Source organism: Vidua chalybeata, chromosome 8 (assembly GCF_026979565.1).
Source record: "Vidua chalybeata isolate OUT-0048 chromosome 8, bVidCha1 merged haplotype, whole genome shotgun sequence".
NCBI lineage: Eukaryota > Metazoa > Chordata > Aves > Passeriformes > Viduidae > Vidua > Vidua chalybeata.
In genome coordinates this window covers 30,768,685-30,790,739 of record NC_071537.1, presented here as the reverse complement: position 1 = coordinate 30,790,739, position 22,055 = coordinate 30,768,685, and the positions used below count along the sequence as shown (strand labels likewise).

General features: G+C 42.7%; 1 protein-coding gene across 16 annotated transcripts in view; it reads left to right on the top strand.

Annotated features, from left to right (window-relative positions):
• Positions 1-22,055, top strand: part of PCDH15 (protocadherin related 15) — a 332,931-nt gene that overhangs the window by 63,092 nt on the left and 247,784 nt on the right. For 5 of the 16 annotated variants that reach the window (XM_053948647.1, XM_053948649.1, XM_053948637.1 and 2 more), the window contains exon 2: positions 2,460-2,578. The exons of 7 other annotated variants lie outside the window; for them this stretch is intronic. In XM_053948647.1, the coding sequence (XP_053804622.1) occupies positions 2,488-2,578 (91 nt within the window). In that variant the 5' untranslated portion in view covers positions 2,460-2,487. Of the gene's footprint in view, positions 1-2,459; positions 2,579-7,559; positions 7,583-22,055 lie in introns of those variants that run through there. 4 more of the 16 variants (XM_053948641.1, XM_053948639.1, XM_053948636.1 and 1 more) reach the window with 4 other exon arrangements.

The window sequence follows — 22,055 nt, the reverse complement described above, 5'->3', positions numbered from 1 at the left end:
AATGGACCTGTGAGACTTTTTAGGGAGTTGTAGAGAAGCGATGATAACTTGTTTGTATAAACAACCTGCAGGTGGTGTTTTCCTGATGCTGTTGAGTCAGGGAACGGGCGAAATGACTCGCACGATTTCAGAAGGCAAAGTGAGCTTTTATTCAAAAGCACTTCTCTCTTTTATAGACAACATCGTGAACATGAATTCCATTGGTCTTAAAGTAAAAACATTTCACCTGATTGGTACACCAGACTTAGGTCAGTGTGGTAGAACACATCTATGAACAATATGAACGGAAAGCAAGATAACAGATTGTTTATATTCCTCTCAGACTTTTTCCCAGGCTTAGCCTGTCAGAAATCTTTCTCTTTTTCTCTCTGACTGAACTGAGAATATCCACATTTTCCTACTCTGTTTTCCTGTTCTTCTCAAGAAGTTTGTGTGAAAAATGTTTTTGTTAATTAGCCAATCAAGTAGAATGTATCAAACCTAGTTATAAAAGAACTTTTGTATTAAAAGTGCTATTGTGTGAACCAGCCTGATTGTGGATTTGTGTCATTTCTTGCTCAATGGTGACGTTAATGACCTGAACGGTCTTTTCCAACCTGAAGAATTCTGCAACTCCACAATTCCCTGCTGGAATTTGGTCAGAAACAGCTGTAGAAGGGCAAAGGAAGAGAAGGAGGAGAGAGGAGGAAGGAGGGTGCTTTGCATGGCTTGAATTCCAAGGTTCTGTGACCTGGAGCTGCTCTGTCGAGACAAACATTGGTCTGAAATGGGAATGAACAATCCCATGAGATCTCTGCTGGGGCTTCACTTATTTGAAGTTCTTCCTGGAACTGCTGCTTGTTGCAGCCTGCACCAACGTCCTGCTGCTGGACAGGTTGGGAAAAGTCCAACCTGAGGGGAGGTGGAGCTTGGAAAGGCCTGTCTCCATCCTTAACCCCTGGATGAGAAGTGGTGCAATGTGTTCAGTGTAGACTTCAAAATGGTTTTGCTGCTGCCCTATATTTCTGCAGAATGTTGGTATTAAAATCCAATAAAGTCACCTGCAATTTATGGCTTTTACAAAGGGAAAAGGAGCTGTGCTTGCTGTGAGGGAGCCTCATAAATCACAAGATAGAATCATTGAATTTGGGAAAAACCTCTGACGTCCTGGAGATAACACCCATGTGAGCTGTCCTGCAAGCAAACTCAAGATACATACGTGTGTGTGTGTATATATATATATATATATATATATATATACTGTAATATTTATTTGTTATTATAAATAATAGTACTGTATTTATTTGTTATTATAAATATAATAATAATATAGATATATATTGTCAACCACCTAGGAACTTTAGGTGGTTGCTGCTCCATCTGGTTTATTACATTTCCCTACTTGTTCTTCTCCTGTGGAAAAAAAACCCACATGTTTTCCTCAAACACTTGTCACACAATTGTTTTGCAAGTTTGCTTGATTTTTAATAAATGCAGCTATTTTTTTATACAATAACTCAGCTTGTATTGCTGAAAATCTCTTTTCATTCCATGCTCCTGTCATTGTATTTATGCCAGATTTTTTAAATTTGAAGGAATATTTTTAAATAATTCCATTCTGGACTGCAGAATTGTGCTAATTCTTTTTATTGGAACCATCAACCAGAGCTTTCTTTTAACTGTCTAATGTTCTGCATTCCAGGTGTACTCTGGAGTTCAGTCAGACCTGTCTTGGGGACTTTAGTGGAGAATTTTTTTTGTTTGTTTGGGTGGTTTTTGTTTGTTTTGGGAGCCTGGAGGGGAAGGGAAGGGAGATGGTTGTGGGGTTTTATTTTGGGGTTTTATTTTTCTTGAGGGGTTTCTTTGTTTTGTTGGGGTTTTTTTTTGTTTGTTTGTTTGCTTGCTTTTTGGGTTTTTTGTGTTTGTTTTTCTTTGTTTTTTAATTTTACTTTATTGATTGTGGGGGTCTTTTTGGTCTGGTGTTGGTGGTGTTTTTCTCATTTTCCTGGACACATCCCAACAGCCTGTGTCCTTAAAGAAGGCCATCCTCAGGGATCATTCCCATTTTTCCCAGGCAATGCCTTTGAATCCTGGGTCCCTCTGGCCTTTTGTAGTGAACCCTCATTTTAATCAGTGCAATTTCTCTGCTACAGTTGATTCTCCAAGTGCTTGAAAGCAGGAGGGATACCATAAATACTTTATTGCAGGGAAATTATGGAAATCAGACCTGATTTAAGCCAGAACTTTGCATTTTCTGGACTTGGAGGGCTGTGCATGCACAGTTATTGAGTTAATGAGTACACACATCTTGATTAATGCTAATGGGGGTGTTCCTTCCTTATTTTATTTATTTTAGGGACTGAAACAATACCATGCTCTTAGAGACTGCATATCCCCTAGGTAGTTACCTGTGAAAGAGTTTGTAGTGGCTCAGCTTTGTGCAGGTTGAGTAATAAATATGTCAAATCCCTCTTTTCCAGCTCTGCCTTGAGTGAAGCTTGACAGAAAATGGTCCAGCAGCTTTGTCTCTGGAAATGGTTCACAGTGGGGACGGCACTCACTGCTGTCCTGGCATGGGCTCTGGCCCAGAATGATGAAGGTAAGGGTTTGCCTGAGGGGTGGAGCTGTGGGAGGGCTGGGATGCCTCTGGAATTTCATTGGAATGTTTTTTTTTTTTTTCCCAAAAAATTATTACTGGAAATAGTCTGTTAGGAAAAGAGGCTGAAAGAAAGGTCTGGGTGTGTTTTATGTTTCATGGCTGCAGCATCTAGTGATGATTGCATTTCCTGAAGCTGTTGGTTTAGCGGGCAAGATAAAATCTTCAGTTATGGTTATTCAGTGTTGGACTCGAGCATTGAAATTGGTTTTGTCTTATTCATTGTGCAAGCTTTAACACTAAACTTTACTTTGTTCATAAATCAGCAGTTGTGGTTACCACAGGAGATTGAGAGAATGGTTAATGACCAAAAACTTGGGAAAAAAATCCACAATGAGGGTTTTCTAGAGAAACAATACTTCAGGAGCCCTGAATCATGGCACCAGTAGCTCGTGTTCCTCCTCAGAGCATCTTGGCTGAATTTAATTAAAAGACACCAGAAATGTGTCCTGCCAGTGATCCCTGGTAATTAAAAATTACAGCCCTGGATAACTGATTAGGGTTTCTTCTTTTGAACAATTTAACAGCATTGAAGGGCAGAGTCTGTCAGAGTTGTTCCTGAATACTCCTGGGAATAATGAGTGGGATAAACGAAAACTGAGTGTGGTTTCAGAATATCTGTAATGAAGTTGCTCATTATCCATGGTACTCCATGTGTGTAGAGCTGTAATTGAACAAATTTATGACTTTGGCATCTGGATTTTGGTGTAAAAACCTCTATTTTGTCAGTTAGGAAGTAAAGTAATTTTGCTTTCATGGGAAGCCTTCAGTCCTGCTTGAATTATGCTTTGTTTTTTGCCATCGACTTGAAAATCTGTTTCTTGTTCTACTAATTGCTCTCCAAATGTCCTTTTATTCCCTTCCACCCCCCAGCCCAACCCTGCCTATAATGTACAGGAAAGCTAATTTAATTTTCTCCATTTTTACACCCTGTCATAATCACTGTCACTCCTGACACTGAAGTGGACGAGCTGCTCATATTTCACATATTTGCTCTGTGCTGAGGTACAATTAACTGGAATTTAATCATTTATTGCAGTGGAAGAGGGGGGACATCAGGCTGGTGAAGGTTGACCTTGGTGGTGGTTTGAGGAGGAAAATACTGGTTTGGGTGGAGGAGAGGCAGCAGGATGGCCTCTGGCATGTCCAGCAGCACAGGAGGACATGGGAAAGCAGTGGGAAGCAAAGCAGGATCATGGGGCTGTGGAGAAGCCCTCAAGGGAGGCAGAAAAAAAAGAAAGCAGCAGTTTTCAGTGGGACTTTTATTTGTGCTCACGCTGACAGCATCACATCTCTCCAAAAAGGCATCTTTGAGGAGAATAAAATGGGGGTTTTTGGTTGAGGAGCCATTTCTAGTTAGGCTTGAGTGATGGTGAAGTGTGCAAAACACAGATGGCCCAGACAGGACAGAAATAATTTGATTTCCTGAAGGGGAAAGAGGGATCCCTCGGGTGTCCATTTCTGTTCCTTTGCGCTCATATCTCAAATTCTCACCTCTGTATCCTTATCCCAAGGTTGTTCAGAATCCTTTTTCTTCCAGGTGATTTAGAGGAAGGGAAAGGCCACCACTCTTCAATGGCAGTGTCCTGTGACAGAGTAAATACAGCAACTCCCTTACTTCAAAGGGGTCTGAACATAATTTTTGGGTGGATTTTTTTAGCCTAGCTCGTGCCAATTTATTTATCACAGAACCCACACTTGATTTTATCCTTGGTAATGGTCTCTTACATGGCCTGAACAGGCCAGCTTTGTTGTAATGAGAATAAATTTTTCTGGCTGTAGCCAAAATTCTTGCTGCTTTTTCAGGGGGACAGTTAAGAAATGCTGTTTCTTGAGGAACATGCAGCACCCTGATACAAACTGGACTGATTTCCTTTCCCATACTGTGTTCAGGAAAGAGTAACTGTAGCTAAAAGCACTTTGGATAAATTTCACAGTGGTGTAATAGAGAAAAAATGAGCTGGAAATGGATTTAAGCCAAGGTGGGGGACTGGTGACTCAGCAAATGGCACCCAGCTAATGAGGCAATGCTTGCAGGAATAATTACTTAGATATATGTTCCTTACAGCTAAACAGAAAATTCTGTTTAGGGCTGGGCCTGAAGGACTTCTGATGTGCAGGAACAGAATTTGTAACCTGAAATATAACACAGGAACATGTGTTCTTCTGGCAATTGTCATTTCCAACCAGTGTAGTTCTCTTAACAGCAGAATAAAAAACATAAATAAATAAAAGATCAGCTTTGGCAGAAATTATGGGCTATTTCTTTGCAGCCAGCATGCCAATCCTCCATTTTCCTGGCGGGAGCTGTGGATGTTGACTCAGTTTCTTGCCCCTCTTGCTGCATTTTGCTTCATTAGCTCATAATTTCTCTGTTTCACATGTTTTACTTGACCTCCCATGTCACCAAATCCCCCCCAGCCACAGCAATTAATGATGTCTCAAAGTAACTTCATCCAGGAGTGCCGTGGTCAGGCTGCTTTTTTCCTAGACTTCAGTAGGAAGTTTCCCCAGGATCCCATCTGCTCTTGGTGAAATTCAAGTACTTCCCATCTACTGCAGTCCCTTTGTATTCAAACCCACCCCCCTAATTCTTAAAAACCCCAAGACTTTTGTACAGAGCCATGCCATCAGTCCTGATTTACTGTTGATGAGCCCATTCAGTGTTTAATTTCAATTCTTTCATCCGGTAATCCTTTTCTTCAATCCTATGGTGCACCAGAATAAATGTCAGGCTTGAGTGTGGATGGGGAATATTGTGAGTATTTTTTGTTTGGTTTTCTGAAAGAAAGAGATCTGGTTTTACAATTCCTGCTGTTGTCTGTCTTCTAAACAGGAGAAATACTGCAAAGGTTGGGTTTTTTTCATAATCTTTTAGCTTAAGTAAAAGTAGAAATGTCACTGTAGCTGTGCAATATGTGAAATTAGGTCAGCTGAAATCTCTCTTATTTTTCCATTGCTGCTTTATTGAATTCAGAGGCAAACTCTGAGGCTAAAGGAATCAGGGAGGAGGAAGGTGGAAACACAGGATCAAATTTCTCCCTTTTTTTTTTTCCTCTCTAATCCAATGTCTATGGCTCAAAGAAAAAAATTCAGCAGCAATTTGTGGCCAGCAAAGAAGGCTGCTGAATTCAAAACTCTCTGCACTTTATGCCAGACCAAACCAAACCAGCAGCAATTGTTTGCCAATTATAATATTTAATTGCTCAGCATTGAGTCCATACCTTTCATGAAAATACAAATGTGAGCTGGGGGGGCACAAATAATTTATTCTTTACTCTTAAAATATGAATAGCAGGCAAAAAATCATTCTGATCCCTTTTAAAAACCAAAAGCAAATGTGAGGATCCACCCACAAAATTGGCAATGGATCTGTTCTTGGGGTTTTCAGAAGTAGTGTAATGGGGCTGTGACTTGTGGGGATCTGTTTCATATCATGGGATCTTTGAAGGGTTTTTGAAGATTTTAACCTGAAGTTGTTTTGCACTTTTTTATGCATGAATGAAAAGAACACTTGAAGGTTCTTCTATTTCTCCTGAAGATTTATAGCTTTAAAAGAAGAATAGTAACAAAAATCCTGAATTCATACACTCAGAGATGAGCCCATCCTGGTCCTTTTGTTACCTTGTAAATTTGGGTTGTGTTTGAGGGGGTTCTACAGGGGCAGGAGGGGGAGGGCTGGGCTTGATGTCACCTGTCCCCCACATTCCCCTGACCCAGGGGTCTGTCACACACCAAAAATGTCAGTACTCAAGTCCTGCTTGTGTTTGGTGTGGAGCCAATGGAACCACAGGATCATTTTGGTTGGAAAAGACCTTGAAGAGCAGCGAGTCCAACCATAATGCTGGGGATGAGGATTTCTAGAAGCCTCTACTCCAGAAATCTCCTGGAGCTGTTCCATGAAATCATCCCTTCTGACTCATTGAGGAATAATGCTTGTTTATCCCAGAGGAGATGCAAACAGGATGTTGGCCGTATTTCTGTTGGCATGTATGGCTAAGAAGGAATGCTCTCTTGATTATTTAATGTTGGTTTTTTCAACTCTATTTGGACTTGTCACTGTAGTTCTTCCAATCTTCTGGTTTCAGACTCATTTCCTTCCTTTTTTTTCCTTTCTGCTTGACTGTGGAACAAGAGATGAGCCATGGACACCTGCACTGTAGGATTTGGATCTCACTGCTGGCTCAGTGGTTTTGTTTCATTCCGAAACAAAATTTCACAAAATAAAACTGAGGCTAATCAGAAGATTTACTCATCCAAACATGGATTTCATTTCCTAAGTGTTCAGCAGATGGGTATTTTTTATCAGATTGTAATAAAAAAAAAAAATTTAAATGATTTTTGCCACTACCCTGAGTGGGAGTGACTTTTTAAGTAAGTTTTTTTTTTTTCTGTGAAAAACAAAAGTGTCCAACTTTGCCACCAGGACTGTGCATCCCCTTCACCTGTTTTTCAAGGCCCCCTCTATTAGTTAATGTCTTTATTCAGTCTAACAATCTTCTGCTACAAAAATTGAATTACTTAGGGGCCTTACAAATCACCTTAAGAGTCTATTTTAGAAAGAAAATAGTTTCAGATCTTGATCTATTACTGTTGGGCAGGAAATTAACTGGGGAAAATGCATATTTGAGTACCTGGAGCTCACTGATCATTCCCTGAGCCCCGCACTGTACAGACGCAGGGAGAGGAGAGAAATGCCCCCAGGTTCTTGCCTGAGGGAACGTGTCTGTTCTTGGGAACAGGAGTCATTTGTGTGTTTTATGGGGACTTGCTGCATTTGGTTGGGAGCTGTGCCGTTGATCCTACAGGGAAAAGAGCTCTTCTTGATGTTGGTGAGTTGTAGTGGAGCCATTAAGCTCCTCTGAAGGGTTTAGTTCTTCAAAGTGTCTTTGAGTGCCACCAGCAGCACTTTGAGGCGACAGAAGATGAATTTCCCTGTGGTGAGAGGTGAGTTATTCACAAAACAGAGGCACTGCAAACGAGGTTCATCTCAGTTAATGTACAGATTTTAGCCCTGGTGGAAGGGACTGAGTATCCTGGGATCTCCCTGTGGCTGAGTGGAGAAGGATGAGGCAGGAAGCTGCTTCTGGAGAAGAAGGGAAATCCCAGATCCCAACAGCCTTGGAAGCACCAGACTGTGGCATCTGGCTAGGAATGAGCCTCTTCCAGGCACTGGACTCCCAAGTTGGTTTTTTTTCTGCTACCAAGATGAGCAAGGGCCTGGAGCATCTGGGTGCCCAGGAAAGGCTGAGGGAGCTGGGGCTGCTCAGCCTGGAGAGGAGCCCCAGCTGAGAGGGGCCCTCAGGCCTGGCTGTCCCTGTGTGCAGGGAGGGGCAGAGCAGGGCCCAGGCTCTGCTCCGGGGCCCAGCAATGGCACCAGAGCCACGGGCAGGGCCTGAGCCCAGCAATTCCCCCTGCACAGGAGGCACAACTTCTTCCCTGGGCAGTGCCCAGCCCTGAGCACATTGTGCACAGAGCCTGGGGGCTCTCCTCCCTGGGGCTGGGGCAGAGCTGTGTGCACACAATGCTGTGCCCTGTGCTCTGGGATGGCCCTGCTGGAGCAGGGAGGTGCCACCAGTGCCCACTGAGCTCCCTCAGCCTCAGCCACCCTGGGATGCTGTATTTCTCCTGCCCATGTGTTGGATTGTTTGGATTTCAGGCTATCAAACATCAATGCTCTTTGATTCCTCTAAGATTTAACTGTCCTGAGCCATCCCTTGGTGGGGGGAGGCTGTGAGAATTGAGCTGGCTCTTTTCCTCCAAGGCCTGGGTTCCTAAAGGTGCTGCTCACACCTGGGGAGGGAACTTCTGATGCAGGGAAAGCAGAAAGGCCCCTAAAAGTGCCCTGTGAACACCTTGTGTCCTCTCCAGAAGAGTTGCTCACACTTTGGGACTTGCAGCTCGAACTCCAGTGATACTTTTAGGGCTGAACTCCTAAAAATTGACCACTGTGTCTGTGCACTCATATGCTGGTTTGTGGCCATGTGTGTGAGCAGAGCCACTGCAGCTCTTCAGTCATGAACTTTCTGATTCATTCTTCAGCCAGGAAGACATGTTGTGTCTGTTCTAAGCAGCATGAAGACTTGGAAGGCCAGGACCTTTCCTTTCTGGTCTTCTCTTCAGCAGAAGCACATTTGCAGCTTAGTTGGGCCACTAGATTTTAGTACTAAGGCAGCTCATATAAATGGAATCTGTTTCTTTACTAGGAAACCCTAAAATGTAAATATTTTAACTTTGGAGGAAATCAGTCTTTGAAATTCTATTTGAATGGCAATAATTTAACTAGTTTGACTTTCAAAGAACTAACTGAGACACTACAACTGACAGGATTTAAAATCTGCCTCAGTGTCATGTCTTTTATCTCATACTCCATCAGTAATTTGTTGCCTGTTCAATTTTAGTTTTTATTGGCAATATTGTATTTGTAGCAACAGTTTGGAAGCACAGAATTCCTGTCTCTTGGTGACCTGGAAGGTCAGGAATCCTTTCTTTACCTGCTGCCCCTGTCATGTTACTTTCCAAACCTCCTTCTCATTTCTCCTTGTCTGTACCACTAAGAATTATTTTCTGAATCCTTACATGTGGAGAGATAAACTGTGGTAGAAATTACAGAAACCCTCTTACTCTGGTTTAATCTTGTTGGGGTTTTTAAAATGAGAAGTAGTTGTTAAAAACAAGGCACAGGAACTTCAGCTTGATCAAATCTTGTTTTTGTAGGATTTGATTTTCACATAACAAAACAGACTCGGCTGTATCCCTCAGGGCATGGGGTCTATGTGTTCTGAATCACTTCAAGTGCCCAGAAACTTCCTTGTTGATGGTGATCATGGACTCTTCCTTCAGGAGGCTTTAAACAGGGGTCTGGGTTTGCCAGAGCCTCTGGAAAGTCTGGACTTCTGCAGGGGCTGAGTTCCTGCCCAGGTCAGCAGGATCTGTGTCCAGAGAGCCCTGGAAGGGCTGGAGCGTGGCCAGGGAAGGGAATGGAGCTGGGGAAGGAGCTGGAGCCCCAGGAGCGGCTGAGGGAGCTGGAAAGGGGCTCAGCCTGGAGAAAAGGAGGCTCAGGGGGGACCTTGTGGCTCTGCACAACTCCTGCCAGGAGGGGACAGCCAGGGGGGGTCGGGCTCTGCTGCCAGGGAACAGGGACAGGCCAAGGGGAAACGGCCTCAAGCTGTGCCAGGGGAGGCTCAGCTTGGACAGCAGCAGGAATTTCTGCATGCAAAGGGTGCTCAGGCCTTGGCAGGGGCTGCCCAGGGAGCTTTGGAGTGCCCATCCCTGGAGGTGTCCCAGGAAGGGCTGGAGGTGGCACTCAGTGCTCTGGGCTGGGGACAAGGTGGGCACTGGGCACAGCTGGGACTCCATGGGCTGGGAGGGATTTGCCAGCCTCAGTGACCCTGGGGTTCTGTGATTTTTTGAGTTGACAAGGTGGGGATCAAAGTTGGGCTGAGAGATCCTGGAGGGCTTTTCCAGCTTCAGGGACTCCATGAACTCTGCTGGAGTGTGTAGTGGGAGCAGCTCCTGTGGCTGGGCAGTAATCCTGAGGGCTGAGCTCTCCCAGCTCACTTGAATGTGTTCGTTTTGCAGTGATCATTTTTACACTTTCGCATCGTTACTGCTCAGCTGTTGTCTGCCATTAAACACAGGCAGGGGTTTTTCTCACTGAAGCACATGAAAACTCTGGGATTTTACATGGAATGCCCATGCCCCAGAAATATCAGGGGATTTGAACTGCAAACCCCAAAGTACTCCAATACCCCCCAAAAACCCCAAACCAAACTCTCTCCCCCACACTTTTTTCACAGACATTGCTGTAATTTTTGAATGCCTAGGTGTGATCACTCCAAGCCAACCACTTTCATCTCTTCTGGAGAATCTCTGTTGGAAGATAATTTTCCTGTTTTGTTTTCGTTTTTTTTATTTTTTTTTTTTACATGGTGAAAAGACAGGTTTTGGGTTAGGTTGGAAAAAATAGTAAGGAAAAAAAGCCTCTGTGCTTTGCAGTATTTATTAGACAGTGTATTGAGGCATGGCAAGCTTTAAATTGGCAGGGAGATGAACAGCTGATATATGTAGGCAGAAATCAAATGTTTAAATAATGCCAAATTATCCTGCTGCACATTGTTAAACATGAGTGCAATGGGAAGGGCCAAGGAGGTGGGGAAGGAAGCAAGGAGAGAAAATGTGCTTTTCAATTGATTAGAGAGAAATGGTATTTCTCTGCAATTGAAGGCTCAGTTCTAGTCTGAATTTTCCTGGAAAGCTGATTTGCACAGGAAGGGGTTTGTGGTGTGAGTTTTTGTTTGCCTTCAATATTGTTTCAGTTCCCTTTTGTGAATTTAATCGTGCTCCATGATCACTTTTCATTTCAGGAACATCTTATTGGGATTTAAGTTCAAGGAATTGCAAACTCTTGGGCATCTTTAAATGTTCAGAGCAGGAGACCATAGAATCCCAGAATTATTTGGGCTGGAAAGGACCTCTGAACCTGAGCCTGATGCCCACCTTGTCCCCACCCCAAAGCACTGAGTGCCACATCCTGTCCTTCCTTGGACACCTCCAGGGATGGGGACTCCAAACCTCCCTGGGCAGCCCCTGCCATGTCAAACATTTTTTGGTTCTGTACCAGAATATATTTGTTTTAATCTCTGATTTATAAGCTGCTGATTTTGCCAGCAATATTGTTGCCAGCAACATGAAATATTTATTTGTCCCTTTTGATTTGACCTGCTGGGCAAGTCTGCCATGGGATAATTTCACACTTTATTTCTAAGCAGAGTTGTTTGAAGGGAATTGTTTGGTCCTAGAGGGAAACACAGTGTTAAGTATCTTGGGGCTGCCTCATTTAAACATTTAATTTGATCTCCCAGCTGGTCTTAACTTAAACCAAGGTTTCTGGTGTTGTCTGGTGTCGCTTTTCTCTATGACAAGTTGGCCAATGCAGCCTAATTGTGTTTCTTGAGAAAAGGCCGGGCTTTTGATTCAATTCCAAATAACACAGCAGAAAAATGGATTACTGCGAAATCATAGGAAATTTTGAAAAAACTGAAAAAAAAATCAAAGAAAATACAGTGGAGTAGGTTTTTCATTCCACCTAATGGTGTTGGATGAACGTTTCTAGTGTTTCTATTTTCCCATCTTCTTACATAGAAACAATGGATTTTTTTACTGTATTATTTTATTACTGTTAAAGAGATTTTACTCTTTGCAAAAATTTCTTGACCTCCTCAGATTTTTTGCTTGATAAAATGGTTGGGATCTTGCCACCTGAACTATTACAATGCTCAATGTGCTGCTGTTTTGTTTAGAAGGTGAAGTTTCACATCCACAAGTCAAGAACTTCAGCTTTGCTCCTTCTTCAAGGGTTTGTTTGGGTTTTTTTTTAAGCCTTCCAAGTTTTACTTTAGTATTTTTTATTGCAAAACTAATTGCACAAATCTGGGCAGTGTTCTTTGTGACTTTCTGATAATTTGAAGGATTTTGTGCTAAATATAAAAGAAAAGCATTTTGTGGAGAGGGACTTTTCATGAGGATGTAGAGTGACAGGCGAATGGCTTTAAGCTGGACGAGGGCAGGGATGGATGGGATACTGGGGAGGAATCGTTCCCTGGGAGGGTGGGCAGGCCCTGGCACAGGGTGCCCAGAGCAGCTGGGGCTGCTCCTGGATCCCTGGAAGTGCCCAAGGCCAGGCTGGAGGCTTGGAGCACTCTGGGACAGTGGAAGGTGTCCGTGCCCATGGCAGGGGGTGGAACTAAAAATAGCCTTTAAAAAGTCCCTTTTCACTCAAATCTTTCTATGATTCCGAGCAGTTGCTCTGCTGTTACACACAGAAACACAAAGGAAGCAGGTTCTTCAATGCTTTGGGGTGTCTTTTAAAGTAATTTTGGATTTTTTTATTGCTGTTGTTGTATTCATGGAAAATATACAGAGAACTCTGAGTTGATGCTCCTAATCCATCTATCAAACAAAAGCCTCTTCTCACTCTGTAGCACTGTGCTCCACAGGATTCACTGCTGCTCCATTTAATTGGGATACATTTCCTACCAGGACAAAGGTACTTTGTGAGTTTATCATACAAATCAGATCTTATAGAATATGGTGTTTCAGTGAAGGGGGAACTATAAACAAAATCTCTATCAACAAAGCCAGCAAAATAACATCTCTGAGTGATTGATGGCTGCTGTGGAAATAAATTCAAGCCTGTGAAAGTTTCGTACAGTTGCAAATGTTAGAAAAGGTAAGATATATGGGATGTTCAAATACAAATGATGTGCAAGTGCATTATTTACAAAAGGAAAGGAAAAAACCCAAAAAAAAACCAGAAAAGGTTGAAAGTGTAACTCACAGAATCAGCCACATCCAACCTGGCCTTGGGCACTTCCAGGGATCCAGGGGCAGCCACAGCTGCTCTGGGCACCCTGTGCCAGGGCCTGCCCAGCCTCCCAGGGAACAATTCCTTCCCAATATCTCATCTGGAATATTGGAGGAATCTTCCCCCTCTGTTTTTATTTAATGAGCTTGGGCACATGGGCAGTTAAGAAGTTGTAATCAAATGGAGCTAATCAGGATGTCACAGCCTCATGCCTCTGGAGTGCTACTCCAGTCAACTGCTCCTCATATCTCCAATTTGACCTGTTTAGGTAAGAAACTCTCTCTGTGAGGAGAGTGGCACAGGCAGTGGTTTTCCAGCTCCAGGGGCTGAGCAGTTAGGTTTCCAAGTCTTGGTGTTTTTATTCTGCTCAGGATTGGTGACTAACAGGTGAGGAAAGGCTCTGTTTACTCCAGAAGCCTGATTGTACCAGAGTATTTTAAATATCATTGAACTGCTCAGTATCTAAACTCCTTCCACATAATCAGCTCCACATAATCATTGACCCCACTCTTGTCTGCTAATTAAAATAGTTAAGAACAAACTGCCAGGGAAAGGCAAACTCTGAATGGCTTCAGATAAACAACTGGTTTCTTATTTATCCAGAATTAAACCAATCATGAACCAGAATCTTGCCCCCAGCCAAAATCAGCACTTAATTTTAAACTTAAAGAACACGAACAATCACGCACAGAAAATAATAAAAAGCTCCCAGAGCTGTGCTCAGTTGTTTTCTCGCCCACCCTCTGGATAGAACCTTTGTATAATTAAGTACTGGAGGTCTGCAAAGAAAATATCTTATCTGCTTGTTCTTCCCGTGTAATCAATGGCTTGGGATTTATTGTGCAGCTGGCTAATACAAAATTAATCAAGCTCTCCATTTCATCCAGCCTGGAGCTGGAGCAGAGGCTGAGAAGCTCCGTGTCAGGTGTGCTGCCTCTTTATCTGTGTCTGTAGGTGAGATAAAATCAAAAAATAGCGCTTCAGAAACTGAAGGGAATTAGGAGGGGAAGAATTTGGGCATTACTGAACGCTAAGAAGACTTTAAATCCTACAGAAATACCCATGCAATTGCTGTCTCATCTGCAGGATTATTTCCTCTGCGATCTCTGAGGGGAAAACCTTACAGGAAGGATTTGAAAGCTGCCCTGAATCCTTTTATTTCCAGCTATTAGAAATTAAACTGAGTCCAGCTTTAGGATTTTATCACTCTGTCCTCCTGCTGGTGGCCTCTGTGTAGCCTGTGGATCCAAATTACTCATATATTTTTATGAATTATAATTTGTACAGCTAAGAAAAAAAAGCATTATTTTTGCTGCCCATCCTTGCTGATGGAAAACTTCCCTGGATGTGCACCTGGACTGGGCTGACTTATCTAATCCTGTCCTTTCCAGGCAGGTGCAGCTTGGAGAAGGGTTTTATGTGTCCTTAGGTCTTTGGAAGCAGCACTGATAGGCAGAGGCTGAGATTCCTTTGGCACTTCCCATTTTCCATAGGAGCCAAAACACTGAGCGAAGTTGTATCCTTACAAGGAGAGATGATCAGTCTTAATTTCTGCCAGAAAATATCCTCCTTTTTTTAACTTTTTATTTATTATTATTAATTTAAAAACTTACTCTTTGCAGCAAGGAGCTGAGTTGCATTTTATGCTAATTTACATGTGTAAATTAAAATAAAATTAATGTACATAGGTAAACAAATATAAAATACAAGTTCAGCTTCTTTCCAGCACCAGGACCGGAATTTATGATTTTTTTTTCTACCATTTCATAGGGTCATTGAGGTTAGAAAAGCCCTCCAAGACAAGGCAGTCCAAGCCATGCCCAATCCCCACCTTGTCCACAGCCCAGAGCACTGAGTGCCACCTCCAGCCCTTCCTTGGACACCTACAGGGATGCGTACTCCAAAGCTGCCTTTTAGAGAATTATATTTTTCCATGCCTTTAACTCTCCTGAGAGTGGAGCCAGACAGCGATTTTGATGGTAATCACGACATCCTGTAAGGTGTTTATTTTTCAAAGTGTTTTCTAAGGAGGTAAAAATGGCGAAGTAAATATTCTCAGGCTCTGGAGTCAATATTGCAAAGGATATGAAATGTCTTTTCCAATGTAGCAGAAGCCCAGCAACTCTCTCCTTGCAGTTTATCAGTTGGTTGATGATAAAAGTTTCAGACAGCAGATGAACCTTGCTTACACTTCATTCTCACCACGTTATTAAAGAAAAATATGCCACAAAGAAATCATCCTGACTAAAGTTTCTGGAAGGAGTCTTTTAGTGTTCAGAGGCTGGAGAGTTCACACAGAAGCAGCTGTGATAGGACAAGGGGGACTGGCTTCCCACTGCCAGAGGGCAGGGATGGATGGGATATTGGGAAGGAATTGTTCCCTGGGAGGGTGGGCAGGCCCTGGCACAGGGTGCCCAGAGCAGCTGTGGCTGCCCCTGGATCCCTGGCAGTGCCCAAGGCCAGGCTGGAGGGGGTTTGGAGCAGCCTGGGACAGTGGAAGGTGTCCCTGCCCTGGATGGACTTTAAGGTCCCTTCCAACCCAAACAAGTCTGGGATTTTATATACAGCATCTCTGATTTTAACATCACTTTTTGGGAATCCTCTCCAGATGGATGCTGGAGAGCACTGTGAGCTGACAGGTGCTGAGTCCAACAGTCCTTTGTCCCATCCCATAATTCCTCCCTCATAGAGTTGCTTTACAGAGGAGATACCTGTAAACCTTCCATTCATTAAAATAAATCCTAAATAAAAGAGTTCAAAGGCTGTCACCACTTTGCAATTTCCAGACAATTTTGGATTATTAGGGACCAAGATTTCCAAAGAGGAGGATAAGGAGATGGTGGCAGGAGTAAGAGAGGATGTCAGAGATCTGTTCTTCCGTCTCAGGACATGGTTTGCTTATTAAATAGGCACTTGAAAGAAAAAAAGGTTTAAGCCCTACTTCATGCTTTTCACCAAAAGGTTTTTCTAACCTAAAATTTGAAGAAAGCACTGACTTTGCATTCCCCCTTTCTCCTCCTGATATTTGCTGGGTTGTGTTGGGCTTTTTTTTTTTTTTTCTTTTTTTTTTTTCAAATTTGGAGATATTTTGTGAATTTACCTGAAAACGTGAATGATAAACTGTGGGGCAGGAAGCCAAAGCACACCTCCTGTGACACACTCTGGACTGGGAACAATTTTAATTATAAAACTAAGATAACCTTGGTTTTTACTCAACAAATTAGATCTCCAAAGTGTGCAGCTCAGTAGGAGAGCCATAAATAACTCTCTGTAGCTCTCCAGCACTGAAGTCCTCACTGCTTTCCTAATTAACTCAGGATGTTTGAAAACAAGCTGCCTCTAGGATGGTCAGAAAGCAGCTCAGGCTTCAATTATTGAACCCATTGGACCATAATTCATTAAGAGACACTTCCAAGGGTGACACTTCTTGGGAAGTCTCCTTATTCCATGCTATTTCTAGATGGGGACATGCAAATGGCTGGGACTCAGGAGCTGCACAATGTCTTAGGTGCCTTCAGCTTTTTTTGAGGGGGAGAACAGACCTGCCTGTGACTTTGGAGCCTGTTTTCCTCTCACACCCTGGGAGGGCAGCATTTTGATGTCCTTGGCTGGGCAACTTTTCCATCCCTGACTTTGTGTCAGCCTCCTCTGTGCAAAGTGAGGTAACTTCATGAAGCCTCCATGTACGTAGGAAGTTCATTCCATGCCATTTCCTGGGTTCTGCCACTCCATGTCTGCCTGGAAATGGGCTTAAAACCAACATTTTGGCCCTGTTGGGGCTTCTTTTGGTTGCTAATTTCAGATACTTAAAATCTATAAACCTTTCCAAAGCACAGCACCCAGTCTTATGTCATGACAGTGTTCAGTGGGAATTAAATCATGATTTAGTTAAGCCACAGTACCAAGGTCCAGCCTTTAAACATCCAGGTGAGTCCTCAGTGGTGCAGATGGTTGTTCCTGCAGGGATAGAATAAAGAATTCCCTGCTTTCAGGTGGATAATTCAGGGCAGTCCCATGACTGTAGGATGTGTTCCTCCAGAACAGGGTTGCATTTCTGGGGGAAGATGGAGAAAATTGCATTGTTGTAATTAAGATGCACTTCTGGCAATCTTTTTGCCTGAGCATTTTTAGCAGTGTCTAAGGGAGAGTTTGAGGAGCTGAGGGAATTGAGTGTTTCTTAAGACAAGGGGATGTCTTGGGATGGCAAAGCCACATCCTCACCTGCCACTGCTGCTTGAGGTCCTGATTAAATTTGAGAAAGATGTTGATCAACATTGCCTTCATTAGAGATGTCAGGAGAGAGCTATTTATAGGCACAATATGTAAATCTCCCCAAATAGGTGGTTAATTCTCTGGAACACAAACAATCCTAGGAGTGGCAGCTTAATTAGCACCCGTTTTCCTGGTTACCTGCTGGAGACTGGCAACAAGGGGAAGGTTCTGGAATTTTTGGAATATTTGTAGCCTTGGAGAGGTGACTTTGCTCAGAGGAGCAAAATTGTTCTACCAGACACTGACAATTTGATTCATTTTTTTTTAATAACGTGTGGATGTTGCTAATTTTTTAGGTTGAGGAGAGGGGTTTAGAGTCTTAAAACCCCGAAGTTGGAGGTTTCATGTCTGTGTAATTCTTTTTACCCCAATTTATGAAGTGCTGCTTTTTAAAGGAAGCTACTGAAATCACAGCCTCAAAAATAGATTCAATGGTATTCACATGGTATTGAAATACTCTAAAATTTAACATCTCTTTTTGCAGAGAATTATATTCCTGTGTACATATCAAAATTCCATGGAGGTTTTTTCCCCTAAAAATTAGTTTAAAAATTACTTTTAATGATTCTTTCTCCCGCCTTGCCTCGGCTCATTCCCATCAGTTCTGTGGAACACAAACTGAGATTTTTCTTGCCTGTTTTAGACATATAAAACATGGACTGAAACAGCAGAAATTCTTCAAGCAAGAGAAACCTGATTGTTAAATAAGATTTTCAACCTCGATATTTAACCTAAGATATAAAACTGACCAATTTACCCTTTAGGAATGTGGCAAGGGTATTAATGTTTCAGTTAATAAATGCCAATTTATTTGATTTTAAAGAAATTCCAACAATATGAAATGTTAGGAATATCTCCAGCTTCTTTTCCCAAGTTGCTTTTACTACTGATACTACAGCAGTCAAATTTTACTTTAAAAATTGCTTATAGTACCAAGAATGAGTTGAAGTTCCAATATTAGAAATTTTTCATCCTCCTCTATGAGAGTTCTGTCTTAAATGCATTACAGGCATAATAGGGAAAATGCAATCCCAACAAATATTGAAAATAAGATGACATTTGAATGCTGGGGGCTTAGGAATGGTTAAAAGCAGGTTTAATCAACTTTTGAAAGCACTTCTGAAGATATTGCAGCTTCTCTCAACTCATCCACTGCTTTTTAATGGTCTTAAAAATTACTTTTGGTAATGGTAATTTTAGCTGCTGCTTGGCATAGTATCATGTTTTTATGTGCTTTACAGTGTTTTCAGGCACACGTATGATTTTAAAGACTCCTGTCAACTCCAAAACTGCTTGTAAAATGGGGAGTTATTTCAATCTAAAAGCACAATGTCTGAAAGAGGAATGGCTCTGCATTCATCACAAGCTGTAAAAATAAAATAGCAATGCACAGCACTGGCAGGGCAATTTGCAGGTCCCAAACCCTTTAGAGATACTGTATCTGTGAATAAAATAAAGAAAAAAAAAAAAAAAAAAGGTGGAAGAATGGCAGAATAAAGCCACGAGATAAATTGGCTCATCAGGTTACGTGTCCTGAAATGGAACAGGAGCTTTTCATAATGGTCTTTATTTGCTTTTTGTCTTCTTTTTTTTTTTTTTTTTTTTTGCACTGGATTGTCCCCCAGCCTCACTTTTTGTCCAGCTCAAACCAAACCCAACCCCAAATTCACCTCTCCCTTGACCCTTGGAATGCCTAAGATCCAAATTTTAGAGCAGGGCTTAACTCTGATCAAAGCACACAAAGTCTGGAAGTTTAAACAGGATCTCAGAAGGGTCTGAATCAAGCTCAGGTTTGCTGGGGTGCCTTCCCAGACTCTCCAATTAGGGATTTCTCTCAGGAAGAGCTGAAAATAGCCCGTGAAAGCCCTTCTTATGCCATTTTCAATGCACAGCCATGGCAGCACAAGCCAGCTAATGTAAAAGGTTATGCCAATCTCCTACGAAATTGCCCAGCTGTGGAGCTGAATGCCCACACAGGAAACGAGGCGGGGCATTTTCCCCTGCAGTGGGGTTGCTTGGTTACTCAGTTTAAATGTATGGCTCTATGTGGCTCTTTATGAGGACTCACAGTTTGTAAATCGAGTTTTAGAAACTCTTTCATGGCTGTGTTTTTCCCCAGAGTGTTCCCTGCTGAATGGAAGTGGAGGTAAGGACAAAGCACTGCTTCCTTCAGGAGCAGCTGGGGCATTTTGGAGAATCAAGTGCAGCTGGAAACAGAACTACCTGTTCAGGCAGAGAGAAATGTGAGGTGCTTTAACTCAGCCTGCAAGAATTACACTCCTGGCCTCTCCAGGTTGGAGAAGCTGCTCTCGCTCTCCCAGGCATCGCCAGCTCCCGGGAGCTTTGCTGGGGGTTTCAATCCACCAAAGACCTCAGGCTGGAGTTTTTAGCATTGACAGGCTAGGGTGGTGAAGGATGGAGATTTCTTGAACAGGGCTCTCTCAGCAGCTTGTCCCATCACCAGCCACCTCAGGGGCACAGCTGCCCTCATGGCACTCGTTGTGCTGGCAGTGTTTCGGTCAGCCAGTGCTGGTGTTCTGGCCTTGCTCCGTCCTGGATCTTGTGTGTGCCACACACACAAACTCTTAATTTCCAGCCAGCAGTCGAGCAGAAATCAAGTGTCTATTTCCTCATTAATAACTTAATTCCTTATTTAAAATGGCCACGGTATTATTGGTGACTCAGGCTTGAGGATGGGACTCAGTGATTGTCGCTTTGTATCTCCAAGACTTCTCTAAGTGTTTGATGGGCTTAACCAGGTAGAGGAAATGGGGAGAAAAGCTTTGAAATACTTTAAAATTGGAGACTGTTTGGGTTGGAAGGAACAGTAAAGATGGAAAATTCCAGCCCCTGCCATGTCAGGGACACCTTCCACTATCCCAGGCTGCTCCAAGCCCCAGTGTCCAGCCTGGCCTTGGGCACTGCCAGGGATCCAGGAGCAGCTACAGCTGCTCTGGGTACCCTGTGCCAGGGCCTGCCCACCCTCCCAAGGAACAATTCCTTCCCAATAGCCATCTAAATTTCCCCATGTGTCAGTCTGAACCCATTCCCTGTGTCCTGTCACTCCAGTTCCTGATGCAGGGTCCCTCTCCAGCTTCCCTGTGTCCCTTCAGGCCCTGGAAGGAGCTGTGAAGTCTCCACACACCTTTCCCTTCTCCAGGCTAAACAGCCCCAGCTTTCTTAGCCTCTCTTAATCTCTGACTCTCCAAACTGTCTTTCACAAGCTCTTTTCTTCTCCTCTTTAAGATGGAAAGGGTCATGGTTGAAGAAAAGAGTATCTATGAAGCTAAAACTGGTGAATGTTGAGAGTTGGCTTTGTTTAATTCTCTCTGGAGCTAAATTAAAATGCTTATAAACACAGAGGAAAAGAAACAACATAACAAATCTAGACTTTTTGCTCCCCTCTAGGTCCTAGAAAAGTCCCCTCTGATTTTTTTGAACTCTGCTCCCACTCTGTGGGGAATAATTTGGACTTGCTTGCTGGGTGAGGCTTTTTGTAGTATCAAAGTTATCATTGCCACCTTCCCACAGAGGTTTTCTCCACGTTGGATGCTGTGCTATCCAAGGTTTTTTCTTTCATGTACATATCAAAGAAAGTGGCTTTAGTGGCTCCTTGAAGAATTTTCCATTTTGCCATTTGTTTTATTGACAGCACACATCCACTGAAGCGGATCAGAACCCTGAACTCACCATAAATTCTTCTTTGCTGCAGTGTTTGGGGATGATAAAGTGGTCTATTGGAGACATGGAGGGAATAGAAGGTCGGTAGGGAATGGTTGGATGCTGCTTCCTCCTGCACTGTGATGGGGTTGTGCCATGTGAACAAGCCATGACTTGTTCAAATTAAGCTTGCTCCAAGATGTTCTGGATGCTGCACTCTTCTATGGATTCAGGAAGAATTTGGAAAGATTAACAAAACGACAAATTTTAGAGTTAATACTTTGTTTTTCCTGTCTTAGGGGGCAGCCCTAGGAAGTAAGGGCTTGATGCTGAGGAGTCTTCCTCAATTACTGACAAGGTTTAGAGTCTGATCCTCATTTCAGTTAAAAATAAAAAATAAACTTCTTTCTGCCAAAAAATAAAATATTTTCCTTCCACAGTTAGTGGGTAGAACCTTATTAAATGGAAAATCTTTTCAATTGGGCTGAGTATCTGTTAGGAACTGAGTCAGGAGTTTGAAATTGCCCATAGCACTCCCTGTGCCTGTTTAAATAAAAACAAATGGAACAATTTATCTGAGTAAATAAAAACAAACTTGAATATAAGACAAATAATGAAATAATTCAGAGTAATGATTGAGTGCTCCTGCAGCAGCTGGAAGAAGAGTTGGTGATTAGCATATGGAAGTGGATTTTTTTCCCAGTTTTATTTCAGGAGTGCTCAGGAGGAGGTTGCAGTTACTTCCCAGAATCATGTCCCAGGAAGGTTCAGGTTGGCTGTTTGTTTTCCCCAGGAAGGCTCAGACTGGCTGTTTGTTTTCCAGATGATTGTGCTGTTCTCCCTGAAGAGCTCCTCACTTATTTTTTGTGTCAAGGTGAAACTCTCTCTCTCTTTGGAGGGGTAGGACTAAGTTAGGGAACTTTTTTCTCAAAGCTGTGCTCTGTTAATGCAAATACAAATTCCCTCTCCAGTCTTGTTGGGAGACTTTTTGTGCTTGAAGTCACTTAAATTTTTAGGGCTTTGGGGTCCAAGCTGTTTTTCTTAATAAAATTTGAAGCCGTGTGATGCAAAGACCAGAACAGCCCTCTCCTGACACTGCTCCCAAATCATTCAAATGTTTTA